Consider the following 14,339-nt stretch of genomic DNA (forward strand, 5'->3'; position numbering starts at 1 on the left):
GTGGATGGATCTAGAGACTGTCATACAGAGTGAAGTAAGTCAGAAAGAGAAAAACAAATATCGTATATTAACGCATATATGTGGAACCTAGAAAAATGGTACAGATGAACCGGTTTGCAGGGCAGAAATTGAGAAACAGATGTAGAGAACAAACGTATGGACACCAAGGGGAGAAAGCGGCAGGGGGTGGGGTGGTGGTGTGATGAATTGGGTGATTGGGATTGACATGTATACACTGATGTGTATAAAATTGATGAGTAATAAGAACCTGCTGTATAAAAAAACAAAATTCAAAAATGGAAGGAAAAAAAAAACCCAAAGTAAAAAGAAAAAAAAAAAACTCAGCAAGTTTATCAAAGCAGAAAGCAGGATAGAAGATGAAGGCACAGGGCCTATGTTGCCCTTGGGTATATATCTGGAGGATAGTAATTGCTCAATAAAAGTTCTCTGAATTATTTTGAGTGGATGAAACATAAGGAATGACAGGAGCTTCTGTTGTGCAAATAATCAAATACTCCCTGAAACCCATACTTATTTAAGAAGTGGAAAAAAAGAAAACAGAATCAGAGCCCAATTCAACACTCCACCATCACAGAAACCACGTATGGGGTCTACGGGAAGCACTCCACACACACTGACCTATTTAGTCCTCACAACAGCTCGATGAGTTGGTCCTGTTAGCTGCCTCAAGAGAGAAAACTGAGGTGCACAGAGATGGCATTCCACGTCCTGTGTTCTTATTCACTATTCCGTACTGCCTGCCTGATTAAAATCACCTACTTATGGCTGAATTCTAAAAGTCTCGCCAAAGCATATATACATGCTGTAATTCTCAAAGCCCCACAGTTTCACAGAAAGTACTCCAGGGAGATAATCACCTTTGAAAAGGTAGCTTATTTCCTACAGCATAATTCCATCAAGACACTTAAAATTCGTGTTTCCCTACACAAATCGCTCACATGCTAAACAAACCACTTATTTTTTTTCAGAATTATGTGGTTATCAGTGGATAAAATTGTGGTACCTGAGAAAGTCTGAATCCAGAAATCTGTCTGGGTAAGTTATTAAATCACAGGCACACAAAAACAAACAAACAAACAAACAAACCAAACCAGGTATCTGATGAAAATATCTGTTGAAAATCCCTGAAGTTAAAAATATGCTCTGTTGGGGGAGAAAGGATCAACCAACCCTTTCATCCAATTTTAAAAAAACAATCAAATGGAAAGACATTAAACTTAGGTGCCGTACTAAAACAATATGTGCCAATGCTCTGAAGTGCCTACCTGAGGTATGATTGACATTTTCTTCCTTAAATCGTGAAGTCCAATTTCGGTTGTCAAGATCTTATCAATCCAAATTTTACCTTCAGGTTCTGACAATCTAAAAAGGGCAGCGATGAGGGAACTTTTTCCAGCTCCTGTTCTTCCCACAATGCCAACCTGTAAAGAGATCCAGGAAGGATTAAGAATTCACAATATGCAACACACCTAGGAAAACCCTTGGCTGTTGAAGATGAATTTTAAAAGTTCTGTACAGAGTGTAGTCTATAAGTTTCTCAACTGTGGCACTGTTGAAATTTTGGGAAAGATAATTCTTCGTTGGGGAATGGGGGCTGTCCTGTGTATTCTAGGATGGTTAGCAGTACCCCTGGACTCTGCCCACTAGATACCAGGAGCACCCCCGAGACTGCGGCAACCAAAAATGTCAGACATTGACAAATGTCCCCGGTTAAGACGCCCTGGTCCAAGGAAGAGTTAAAAATAACAGAATCAGTCTACTGGCAGTGAAACAGCAGCAGTTTCCTATGTGTTCAATCAGCAGTCAGCTTTTAAATTAGTTGTATTCCTAGTGTCTGGCTATTCTGAACATTGAGAATTATGTGAGCAATTTTGCAGAGATGTCAACAAGTAAGAAGTATTATACACAAACAAGAACTCAGGATCCCAGATTCTATCATTTAAGAGGAAGTATTCTTTGGCAGACAGACAAAATCACTTCCTGATAAGAAATACCTTAATAATGCTCTATCTTAAAAGGAAACACCTTAGAATTGTAAAATGCCGGTTTCAGTGTCTTAAAAGGCAGTACCCAGTAGGCAAAATACACATAATGAGATCAACAACAACAACACAAATAACATTTGCTATTTACATGGGACCTTTCATCTGAGCACTTCAAAAGGCATTTTACAAACCAATTAATACTTCTAATTAAACCTTGGAAAGATACATGTCACGTATGGGTCAAGTTATTAAAATCAAAGCAGAGAGAAATTAAGTGCATTAACAATAAGATCAAAGAATATAATGCAGGTAAAATGCTGGTCAGGAAGGAAACGGTATTGTAAAAGCTGAATTCAAACATGTATGCAGAAACTGGCCTTTTTTCACCAATGAGCTTCCCAACTACAAATTCCCTGGAGCTTTCCAAGAGAAGATTTCATCTCTATTTATAAATCTAAATACAGATGGGGGCCTAAGATATGCTTTCAATCATTTGTAAATTAAGTTAGTAATTTTTAAAAACTCACGGCTTTAAACAGAGAAGAACTAAACCCCTCTGAGCACTGATTATACAAAGGTAACTTGATATATTTTCTCATTAAATACCTCCAAAGTTTCGAATCTTAGTCTGTAAAAACAATAATCGAATTTCAAAAAATAACCTATCTTTATAGAGATTAACTGAAAGAAAAGTGGCTTTAGTTGATTTACATTTGTAGCCATTTTGTATGATATGGTAAATCCTAATTTATATAATATAGATGGGACACTTTCTGCATATAGGCAAGGTCCCAGAGGGTATATATACATATGGGTCATTTGTTCTGTGTACATGCAGACTTTGAACATACTATGGATTTGGTTCCAGACCACCACAAAAATGGGAATATTGCAAAATAAAGCAAGTCATATGAATATTTTTCTTCCTCTGTGCATACAAAAGTTATGTTTACACTATACTGTAGCATACTAATGAGTCTAAAAAAGAATGTACATACTTAATGTCAAATACTTTACTGCTAAAAAAGGCTAACCATCATCTGAGCCTTCATTGGGTTGTAGTAAGCTTAAGAACACTGATCACAGTTCACCATAACAAATATAATTATAATGAAAAGGTTTAAAATATTGCAAGAATTACCAAACTGTGACAAAGAGACACGAAGTGAGCAAATGTCGTAGGAAAAATGGTGCCGATGGACATGCTCAATGCAGGGTTGCAACAAATGTTCGACTTGTTATTTAAAAAAAAAAACAAAACACCACACCCACACATGCAAAAAAACCCCAAAGAAACAGCAGTATGCCTGTATTTCTGGGTGTTTTCATATGTAAATCAGCACACATCAGAACACAGGTGAGAACTGTGTCTGTGAGAATGTGTGTATATTCCTATGCTATTAGCTGTACTGAAACTGATCCATCTATGCAAACTGGAACATTTGTAGACTCCTGGTAAACGGCGTAGATACGGCAGTGGCACCGAAGGCTGCTTATGGGCCACAGGAATGGAAGTACAACACTCCAGCGAGGAGAGTAAGAAAAAAGCAACTCAAAGAAAACCCGGCTTAAGCTATTTCCACCATTCAGTTATCAAAACTATAATCTGAAAGTCTTTTCCAGGTCACCAGAGGGTTTTACCAATTGCCTGAGGAGAGTGTCACCATTACCAGTTAAGTTTACATTCCTAAAAGTAAAGACACTTGGAGAAAATCTTTACTGGGAGGTTTCCCTCAAACGCGATGCTGAGTCAGTAGGTCTGGGTGGGCCTGAGATTCTGCTTTTCTAAGATGCTCCAGGCAATGCAGGTGTGCTGGCCCGGGCACCACAGTCTAAGTCACAAGGAATTAGGAAGTCTGCAGGGGAAGTGCGACAATCTGGGAGTGAGGGGAAGGGTTGCCGAGGAAATATTGTGTAAAAGAGGAGAAAATGTAGCAAACTGATAGTTTTGCACATTATAGCAAGGTCTAGTAAGCATCTATAAGGATGTATCATTCAAGTAATAGCTCTGAGCAAGAAAACAAAATAACAAACCAAAATCAATCTACCTCTAGAGCTGTTAAGGGCTTGAAAATGGCCCAGTACTCTCTAAAATGATCAGATCAACCACAAAACCACCTAAATGAAAAATGCAGCCAGTGTTCAGAATCTAACCAGGAAGCCTAGGGTGCTATTTACCTCCTTTTGGGTCTTTATTTTTACTTGCTATTTCTTCCATGAATTAGAAACCTGCATAGTGCCTATTACATTCTCCCATTTACTCAAACTTCCAGAAATTGGGACAGCAGAGGAAAGGATGGAAAAAGAATAAAGCTCCACTTCTGCTGGCCTGGCTCACTCCCACATCCTCCCCTGCAGCAGCCTCTCTCAATCAAATCCAACACCAAAGGGGTGTCCCAGAGCAACAGGGGCTGGGGCAGGTGTGCAGGAGAGGAAACCTGGGATGTACACAGACGGAGTGAAATGGCTTCATGACTATTCTACCCAGGTATAATCTCCAAACACAGAAATGAAGCTAACGGTGATACTGTGAGTGGATCAAGACATAAATAAAACGTCACATTACTACAGTTATTAATTCAGTCTCCAGATTCAATTTTCCCACATTTTCAAGCTCAGCTAATCGTATGACTTGGGGATTTTAAGATAAAAGAATACACATACGTTATGTTCCTAAATTCTACTGCAGAGTTTCTTAAATTTCCCCCAAAGCCAGAAAATATGAATTAAGACATGTGCAAATTAACAGAATTATGTATCAAACAGGAAATATGACGGACACATCGTCGGTGAGTAAGCAAACCGCCTACAGAGTTCTCAGGGACAGGACTGCATCAAGAGCTGCAGTGAATGTTTTCTCGACACAGCAATCCTCACCTTCTTCGCAACCTATGGTGAAACTGGAAATAATTGGAAGCCGGCTTTTGCCGTGTGACTACCTGAAGCTGCTCCCTGGGTATCATTTGGACATTAAGTTTAGAATATTCTTTCCCATCACAAGGGTATCATTCATTAAATTATGGATATAGTCCACTAGATGGGTCTGTGGTGGAGAGAGTTTTAAAGAGCAGTTCTTAAAGTATTTAACACTCTAGGTAATCAGTTGTTTACGCAGTTGTCTTGTGTGTGTATTTTGGTTACTGGTTGCTCACACCTGTACATGTTATCACTCACTCTTCCAGCCAGCAGTTCCTCGGCACCCTCTCTGTGCCCTGTAGAAGGCCAATTTTGGGGGAACAAGAGATGAAAACAAGATGCTCGCCGATCTTAAGGAGCCTCAGGGTTCTGTGAGATACAGACCCACCGTTACAAAGCATGCCACCGATGCCACCAGTTAATTGTGGTAAAATACAGATAACATAAAATTTACCAACTAAACCATTTTTAAGTGGACACTTTAGTGATAAGTACATTCATATTCTTGTCCCTCCAGAATATTTTCTCCCTTGTAACAAAGAAACTCTGTACCCTTTAAACAACAACACCCAGTTTCCCTTACCCAGTCTCTGGTGACCACCATCCTACTTTCTGCCTTCATGGATTTGACTAATCTAGGAAACTCATGTAAGTGGAATCATACAGTATTTGTTCCCTTTATGTCTGACTTATTTCATTTAACCTGTTGTCCTCAAGGTTTATCCATAAGTTGGAATTTTATTCCTTTTAAGACTTAATAATATTTCATATAAGTGGAGTCATACAGTATTTGTTCCCTTTATGTCTAACTTATTTCATTTAACCTGATGTCCTCCAGGTTTATCCATAGATTGGAATTTTACTCCTTTTTAAGGCTGAATAATATTTCATTGTTAAGGATATAGCACATTTGTTTACCCATTCATCTGTTACTTTCATTATGTAAAAGACGCTGAGGAAGAATAGAGGGTCTCAGAGAAGCAGACGAATGAGAGTTGACTCAGAAAATGAGGAGACTTCCAGCAGCCACATGACAGAAGGGAAGGATCTCTGAGGTCGAGGGGCAGCGTGCCCACTGGAAGCAGGGAGGACATGATATACTGGGAGAACCGACACACGACCCGAGGGCAGGGGGTGTATGCGCATCAGGACTTGAAGCTGGAGGGGCAGGTGCGGGGAGCTTCCTGCCACCATGTCTGTTCTCGTTTAGTCTCTTTTTCAAGAGCTTGCCCTGGTCCCGCCTGAGGGACTGATCTAATCAGCATCCGCACAGCAAAAAAAAAGAGGCAAATGCCTAAAACAAACCTTTTCTCTTGATTTAATGAGTGCTGTCAGGTGCTTCAATACCAGAGGCCCATCTAAGCTGTATGAGAAGTTCACATTGTCAAAGACGATCACTCCTTCCTGGGGCCAGGACGGTGGCGGGCGTTTCTGGTATTCCCAGGATGCTTCTTTTTCCAGATCTGTATATTCAATCACCCTTTCTACTGAAATCATCTGAAAGATACGACATCATATGAGTTAGGAACGGAGGGTCTTCTTTACGGACGGAGGGTCTTCTTTACGGACGTTCAAAGACTGTGAGTGAGATGTTCTGCGTTTATATCATTATATGTGCTTTTATATAATGAAGAATATCTCAGGTCTTAACAACCCCAAAAGACAGAAGTAGTAGTTTCATGACGATACTGATGATTTGTAAACTTGCTCATCGTCTTGTAACACTTTTATTACGGCTACCTTCTTCAACATTATATTAAGACAAAAAGAACTAGAGAAATGAATACTATGATTTCACTGATCCGATTTTGGCATATGAATTTTAAAAAACAGAGAATTTTGTCAATGAAAAGAATATGTATGGACGCCCACCAGTAGCATTTTGCTGCAGAAGGGTCATCTGTTATAGATGAATGGAACTGCATAGTCAGTACACCTCATTTGAATAATTAGTTACTTTCTTCTCTGTTAGAGAGCGAAATAGAAAAGTTTCATTTTCATCATTTTTCTCCCTTTAGGAGAAATTGAAAATATTCGAAACAGCAGAAAATTTACATATTGACTAAGGCCTTCTAAACAACCATAACTTGATAGTACATTCAGAGAGAAGGGGCACCAATACATTCAGGTGTTCAACACGTACGAGGAAAAATTCTCAAATGGGGAGGGTGGGGAATAATTAAATTAAATGAATTAAACAAATAAACCTCAAAATACTAAATTCTCCTTTCACCAGGAATGAGGAATTACCCTAGCTTATATCTTCTCCAGGATTTCAGAACCTCCCTCCTACAGAGACATTTATTATATTTGAAGACAGCTTGTGATGAATATAAAACCTGCTGACATGGCATACATAAGACTGAGAAAAAGATGTATATATTTTATTTTAAATAAATTGTAAACAGATGGAGGAAGGATCTAACAAACCCTGTGAGCTATGATGTAAAAAAAAAAAAAAAAAAAGAAAAGTTGTAAGATTTTTTTTACATAAGAATTGCCTTTATGTGATGTAATGACAAGGAGACCTGAAAAGGCTAAAAGGTAAATGTTACCATATTTTCAACTTCGGCACTTTGCCTTACGCACCACTGGAACATCCCCATGAGCGTGAGGGCATAGGACAGCGCCAGGCCAACCTGCCCGGCATCCAAAGCTAAATGAGGAAGAAGAAAGGAAATAACTTAGTTCCATTCTTAACCCTGAGTTGGGATCCTACTGTCACTGTACCAAGACTTCTTTATAATATTTAAAACACTTGCACATAACAACAGCATTACTTATATTTTTACTACCTGTTGATTGAGACCATAATACAACGAAAAAAAAAAAAAAAAAAAACTATGAACTCAGAAAACTATTAAATAAGTTTATTAATCCCGACAGGATTGACATACACTTGACAGTATTATACAGGCGAGGAATCATGTCATCATTCAGGTTTTCGTCATTATGGTTTCAAGGACCATTATGTACTTTCACTTTGTACGCCCAACGCAGCCGCAGTTGGAAACCACGAAAAACAAGTCAATAGGTTCTAAGAGCCAGTACTTTTAAATCTAAAATACTGCTCTCATTGTTCCATTATTAAACACTATGATTCAGTGTTGTTACTATGGAATAGTTAGGGATGGTGAATTCACGCCGCACACACCATTACCTGCTCATCTGGTACCCACACAGCAGAGAAAACTGTTCTTTCCTACAGAGAATATTTCTCACCTCAGTACACCAGGAATCTACAACCAAGAGATCCGAGGAGGCTGAATGCCACAGGCTTGACAAAAAGCTTAAGAGCAAACTTGGTTCTCCCCTCCCAACACTAAGATGCTATCAGGAATGTTCAGAAGGTCAGTTGCTAGAGCTGTACAGACTTCAACCCATTTAAGAAATATAAAAGGATCAAAGCCCTCATCAAGACATCTCATTAAAGGCCTCATCAAGACCCAAATGACTCCTCTACAAGGGCCACACTGAAAAACCACACGCTGCAAACACTTTAATACAATTCATTAGAACCAAATGGTATATGGGATTAGACAAAGAGGCAAGAGTTTAAATTAATAACTGCAAACGAAGCTATAAATTGTAATCATAATACAAATAGTTATTCACATCTGTACTTACTTTTTGCCAGAATCAGGGACCCAAAGGCAACAACAATGACAAAGATGGCACAGATGGCATCCAGACGCACAGCGAACCATCGGGACGTAGTCAAAAACAAGAACCAAGCCTCTGGATTTGTGAAGTATAATAAGCATAATGAATAAGCAGAAGTATCACGGAGGCTGCTTCTAATGAGGGAGAGCATTTTGCTCAGTTGAGCTACAAAAGATTTTTAGGCAAGGTAGGACAGCAAACTTACATACTCAAGCAAGCTAAAGATCACAAAAAGCTAGGTTCTGACACAAGACAACGTATGGTGTACACAGATATCAGTCCAGGGGCTTTGTGGGAAGGATGCACTAAAATCTTGAACCCACAGGTTATAAACAGAATTACGATCATAATAATGAACATAGAAAAATGGTCTCATTGGTGTGTTTCTTACAGTTCTGGGCCTCAACATGAGGCTCATCCTCTCACAGGGTTGACTGTTCCTAGTTCTCTGCTGGCAGAGAGCGCAGCTCACACTCTGTTTCCAGCACCTTCTGCACTTACTACAGGGCCCTGCACAATGTTTATTCTTAGGAGCCAGTATCCAAACGACCATCAGCTAACAGGATCTGCATGTGGCTTTCAAAATGTCATTTTACCTTCAAAATACAATAAAGACTGGAAAGTTGGGCCAGGATTTTACTGACTTAGAGGGAATTCTGGGTGGCAAATCTGATAAGAGAGAAATTATTTTCCTTCTTCGGGTCTGCCACCCTGTATATGCTCTGAAAAGAGTCAGCAAATTACAGCCTGAGGGCCAAGAATGGCCACAACCTGCTTTTGTAAATAACGCTTTACTGGAACACAGCCATTTGCTGATGTATTATTTTTGTCTGCTTTAGTGCGGTAATAAATAGCAAAGCTGGAATTCTCTGGTGGCACAGTGGTTAAGAATCTGCATGCCGATGCAGGGAACATGGGTTCGAGCCCTGGTCCAGGATGATCCCACATGCCACGGAGCAGCTGAGCCCGTTCACCACAACTACTGAGCCTGCGCTCTAGAGCCCGTGATCCTAGAGCCCATGCTCCACAAAAAGAGAAGCCACCACAATAAGAAGCCTGCACATGGCAACAAAGTGTAGCCCTCGCTCACCGCAACTAGAGAAAGCCCATGTGCAGCAAGGAACACCCAATGCAGCCAAAAATGAACAAACAAATAAATAATTTTTTTGACAATTCAATTATTAAAATAAATAAATAGCAAAGCTGAGTAGTTGCAACAGAGACCGTGTGGCTCTTTGCTTAAAAAAATAAAATCTGCTGACATCCTCCCTGAACGGACAGAAGGCCACAGGGCACCTTGATGGAAGGACAACGCAAGCCAGTGAGGGGAGAAAAGCAGGGGTGTGACAGGGGAAGAGGGGAGCACAGAAGGGATGCTGAGGGGAAGGGGTGGGGAGGAGGACGTGGGGAGGCACAGAGAGAGGTGTGGGCCAGCAAGGCCACCTGACAAGGACTCAAGCCTCAGAAGGCAGCACCTCCCATCCTTTGAAACCATTTCCAGAAACTTACAGACCTGAATGCAAGTCCTGGTGTGCATCGAACAGTTCCTGAAACCTCTCTTCGGCTTTGTACGCCCGGATGGTCCAGAGTCCTTGGAGAGAAGATGATAAGTGGGAAAATACTGGGCTCCGAGCTGGGGAAGCAGAGAGAGACAAACGACAGAGAAAGTCAGGGAGACTCGATGCAGAGAAATCCATCGCCTTCCACAGGGCACACCCAAGGGCTTCCTGGAGGGCTGCCTGGAGGAAGAGGGATGACGCCCCTCTTCTGGAGAGGATCCTCCATGCGACCCTCCAACTCCTGCTCACACTAAGCTTCACTCCTATGACCTGGACATGAAAGATTCTCTTTAAAACCATCTCTGACCAAATTCAAATCTGACCTAGATTTAGATAGTGAACCCCCACACTAACTCAATCACCAAGGTCCTCCTCAAACAGGGCCACATTCCAAATTCTTCCCTGACATCCCTCCAGGTAGAAATTACCTGGAGGTAATTACCTGTTCACTAATTTTTGATTCAGTATCATTTTTAAATTTAATTCTCCGTCAGAGTCCCTCACCACACTGAATTTTGATGAACTATCTGTGTGTTGTCTCCACCTTAGATTAGAAACTTAAGGGCTGGCACAGGACAGAGGTGAGATAAGTAATGTGAACGGACAGTCTGCCATCTCCTTCCATCCTGGGAATTTTCCTACACCTATGCCAAGAGTCTCTTCGTGCGCCACGGAGCACCTGGGTGTCACACGGCCCTTGTGCCCAGAGGACCCATGCAGTCAAGGGGTCTTTGAATAGTTGCGACTTCCGCTCTGGGAACCTGATGGATGTTTTTATAACTGCCCTACTGGACACTTGAGGCATTTGGAGGCCACTGTGGTATGTGACACTGATATCACTCTTTTAGAATCTGACAGTGGCCGTTCTCTTTTTAGTGACTACGCACTGGTTTGGGGCCTCGTGTCACTTGACTGGCCATTTGTTCCCTTGCATCTTCTCTAAGAGCACACTAAACAACAAGCACCACGGTCTGGCTCCTGCACATCAGGGAACAGGTGGGTTGTACGTTGCTGGGCAGGGAGGACCCCTTTTGGTTTTCATTCCCCACCGTGAATGAGGCAACTTGCTTTTTGTGTGGGCAGATACTGAGCCTGTGACCTTTCTGGGATGAGTGATAACTTGTGCTTTATGAGCAGGAAATACTGACATCACTTTGTTACCTGTGCATCTCCTAGAGAAGACATTAGTTCCAACATGATGAAATGTTGTATTTTTAAGAAATTTATGGAGCAGATGCTCGGTGTGAGGAAGTGTGTCATGAACAAGACAGAATCAGTCCCCTTCCTCATGATGCTCACATCCGTCCTCCTTGTGCTAAACTGCAAAGCTGCAGCTGACCCGCCACCAGCTCCATGTGCCTTAAGGGCCACATGGACTCACAGTGGCCATAATATCCAATTACCTCATGTTAACTTAGTGAGAAATTCCAGAAGACAGAGTCTGCAGAACTTCAGGGATCTGGTTCATTACAGCATAAATGGAAGCCAGCCTGAGTTGCCATCCCAACCTGAGAGCCCCTTGAATCTACTCACTTGTAGATTCAAGGCGTTTCACATCCCTTGACGTCTGTAAGAAATATCTCCGGAGAACAAAGAAAATGATGCCAAGGGGAACCAGGGGTAGCGCAATCCAAGGAATCACCGAAACTGCCACACCCACCACACCAATCACTTGTAGAAATGTCTGGAAGAGTGAAAACAGATACAGTGGCCTGTTTATCCAGCATTCTCTTCAAAAATAACCTTTAATGGGTTGTTTTGTTAGGATTAAACTCCTTTCTCCGACGGACATGTTGGAATGGTAAGGAATGCTTTCCCATCCAAAGAAAGAAGAAAATTATAGGTGTTGCTCATGATATTTATTGCCCACTTACCATGTGACAAACTTTTCTAAAAAATATTTATTTATTTATTTATTTGTCTCTTTATTTATTTATTTATGGCTGCGCTGGGTCCTCGTTGCTGCACGCGGGCTTTCTCTAGTTGCAGCGGGCAGAGGCTACTCTTCGTTGCGGTGCGCGGGCTTCTCATTGTGGTGGCTTCTCTTGTTGAGGAACACAGACTCTAGGTGCTCGGGCTTCAGTAGTTGTGGCTCGCAGGCTCAGTAGTTGCGGCTCGTGGGCTTTAAAGCGCAGGCTCAGTAGTTGTGGCGCATGGGCTTAGTTGTTCTGCGGCATGTGGGATCTTCCCGGACCAGGGCTCGGACCCGTGTCCCCTGCATCGGCAGGTGGATTCTTAACCATTGTGCCACCAGGGAAGTCTGACAAATACTCTTAATCTAAGCAAAAACTGGGATATACCAACAACATAAAAGGATGGTGATGGGAATTAAATGAGATACTGTATATAAAGTGTTTCCCAGTTCATATATAACAAATGTAAGTTCTAACTCCCTTAATTGTGCTCTAGATTCAAGGAGCCAGGGGAGATAGGATGGTGTATTAATAGATTTCTGGACCCAAAGAATCTTAAGAATTTCATGAGGTTGGACCCTGCTAGACAGTTCATTCTAATGACTGGAACAGCTTAGTACTAACCAAGGACACATTGGAGCAGGTGCTATTTTTCCTAGGTGTGGTAATGATGTCACCTGTACCAAAGTGACTGTGGCTTTTCTCTGGCCAGAGAGAAAACTTGAATGTGAGGTCTATTCTGTTTGAAGACACACTTTTAAAATAATATGAACAATAAACCTCATCCCTACTATAATTTCTGTCCCCTCTGTATTTTCTTCCCAACTCTAGGCCTTCCAAAGATCGATAACCTTAGGGGAATGGAGGCAAGTCAACATTTTTTGAGATGTTTCCTGTTCTATATCCTTTTTTGATTTCAAACTTTGCTTCTTATTAGTGGAAATTTACTGCTCTGAAATTGCTGAGCATTTCTTGGAGGCTAAGGGGAAAAAATGGTAGACCTCTGAAGCACCAAAGCAAACCTGATTAAGTATATTCCAAACAGAAGATCAATTTGACATTTTCTCTTTCATGCACCATGGATTGGTGAGTTGGTATCAATGAAAGTACAAAAGCTACATTTTGTAAACTAGTGAATCCCAGGAAATTTAACTGTGTCCACCCTAGGTCACCCTTCTTGCTGGGACGAAGCAGCCTTGTTAGGATGTCAGGATGACTCAGGCAGAGGACACTGTCACCACCACCTGTGGAAGGGAGGTCTAATGAGCACCTCTCATCCTCAGAAATGATGCTGTCCTGTGAGCAGCTCTTTCTGACAAACCACACTGTAAACTAAATGAATTGTTAATCGAGTATAGAAAAAGCGTAAAGGAAAAAAAAAATAATAATGCCTTCTGGAAAATGTTAATGGGTTTTGTTTAAAAACCTCCCCATTAAAAAAATGTGAAAACTAAGATAATTGCTGTATTGCTAGTGCCCATGGCAAATTTTTTCACAATACTGAAGAAATTCCACAATGCTCTAGATCTGGTTGACAACCAAATAAATGGTGGTTATTACCATACCCTCCAAATTACCAATAATGGATGACATTTCATGAGGCTTGCCATGGGTCCCACCTCTCTAGTATTTCACAAGCATTACTAATTTCATTCTCATATCCCATCTGAGTAGGAGAGATTATCCTTTCTGTTTACAAAGCTCAGAGAGGTTTGGGAGTTTGCTCAAAGTCAGAGAATTTACTCATTTTGTTCCCAAGCCCGTTCTTTTAATTTCTGCCTGATACAGTATCCCAGATACAGATAAAACTCATAATAAAAAAATTAAGACTAAAGATACTCTCCTTTTATAATTTTCCCCATTTATTTGCATTCTCTCCCATGCAGGGACCAGTTCTAGTTTCCTAGCTAATTAGAGCCTGATCAGCTCACAGAACAGACTGATCATTAAAAGGTCTTAAAAATGATTTTGCTCATAGAACACACTAGCATGTTTTAATAATTACTGTTTAAATTTTTTTAAAAAGTTTCATAAGAAAGCATAAAATACAACATGACTTAATTTTAATAAACACATAAACCCCAAGAACACAAACATGAGGCTAAGGATTTTATAAGTTCAATATATACACTTGGATTAAAGTTTCCCCAGGAAGTCTCTCAGTCTAGAATTAACACTATATTCTAATATTGCAGACTTTAACATATTCCTTTCACAAGCACAGTGTGAAATATGAGGGCCTGTTTGCCTGTTTGGCATTTACAGTCCAAATTGCTTACAGT

General features: G+C 40.8%; 1 protein-coding gene across 1 annotated transcript in view; it reads right to left on the bottom strand.

The window, feature by feature from the left end:
• LOC102975085 (ATP-binding cassette sub-family C member 4) overlaps nucleotides 1-14,339 on the bottom strand; it is a 220,035-nt gene that overhangs the window by 39,534 nt on the left and 166,162 nt on the right. Inside the window, exons 21-26 of the mRNA XM_024123245.3 lie at nucleotides 11,678-11,828; nucleotides 10,099-10,218; nucleotides 8,550-8,660; nucleotides 7,478-7,578; nucleotides 6,228-6,419; nucleotides 1,287-1,442 (exon numbers count right to left, since the gene is read on the bottom strand). Of these exons, the coding sequence (XP_023979013.1) occupies nucleotides 1,287-1,442; nucleotides 6,228-6,419; nucleotides 7,478-7,578; nucleotides 8,550-8,660; nucleotides 10,099-10,218; nucleotides 11,678-11,828 (831 nt within the window). The remainder of the gene's footprint in view (nucleotides 1-1,286; nucleotides 1,443-6,227; nucleotides 6,420-7,477; nucleotides 7,579-8,549; nucleotides 8,661-10,098; nucleotides 10,219-11,677; nucleotides 11,829-14,339) is intronic.

Source organism: Physeter macrocephalus, chromosome 13 (genome assembly GCF_002837175.3).
Source record: "Physeter macrocephalus isolate SW-GA chromosome 13, ASM283717v5, whole genome shotgun sequence".
Lineage (NCBI taxonomy): Eukaryota > Metazoa > Chordata > Mammalia > Artiodactyla > Physeteridae > Physeter > Physeter macrocephalus.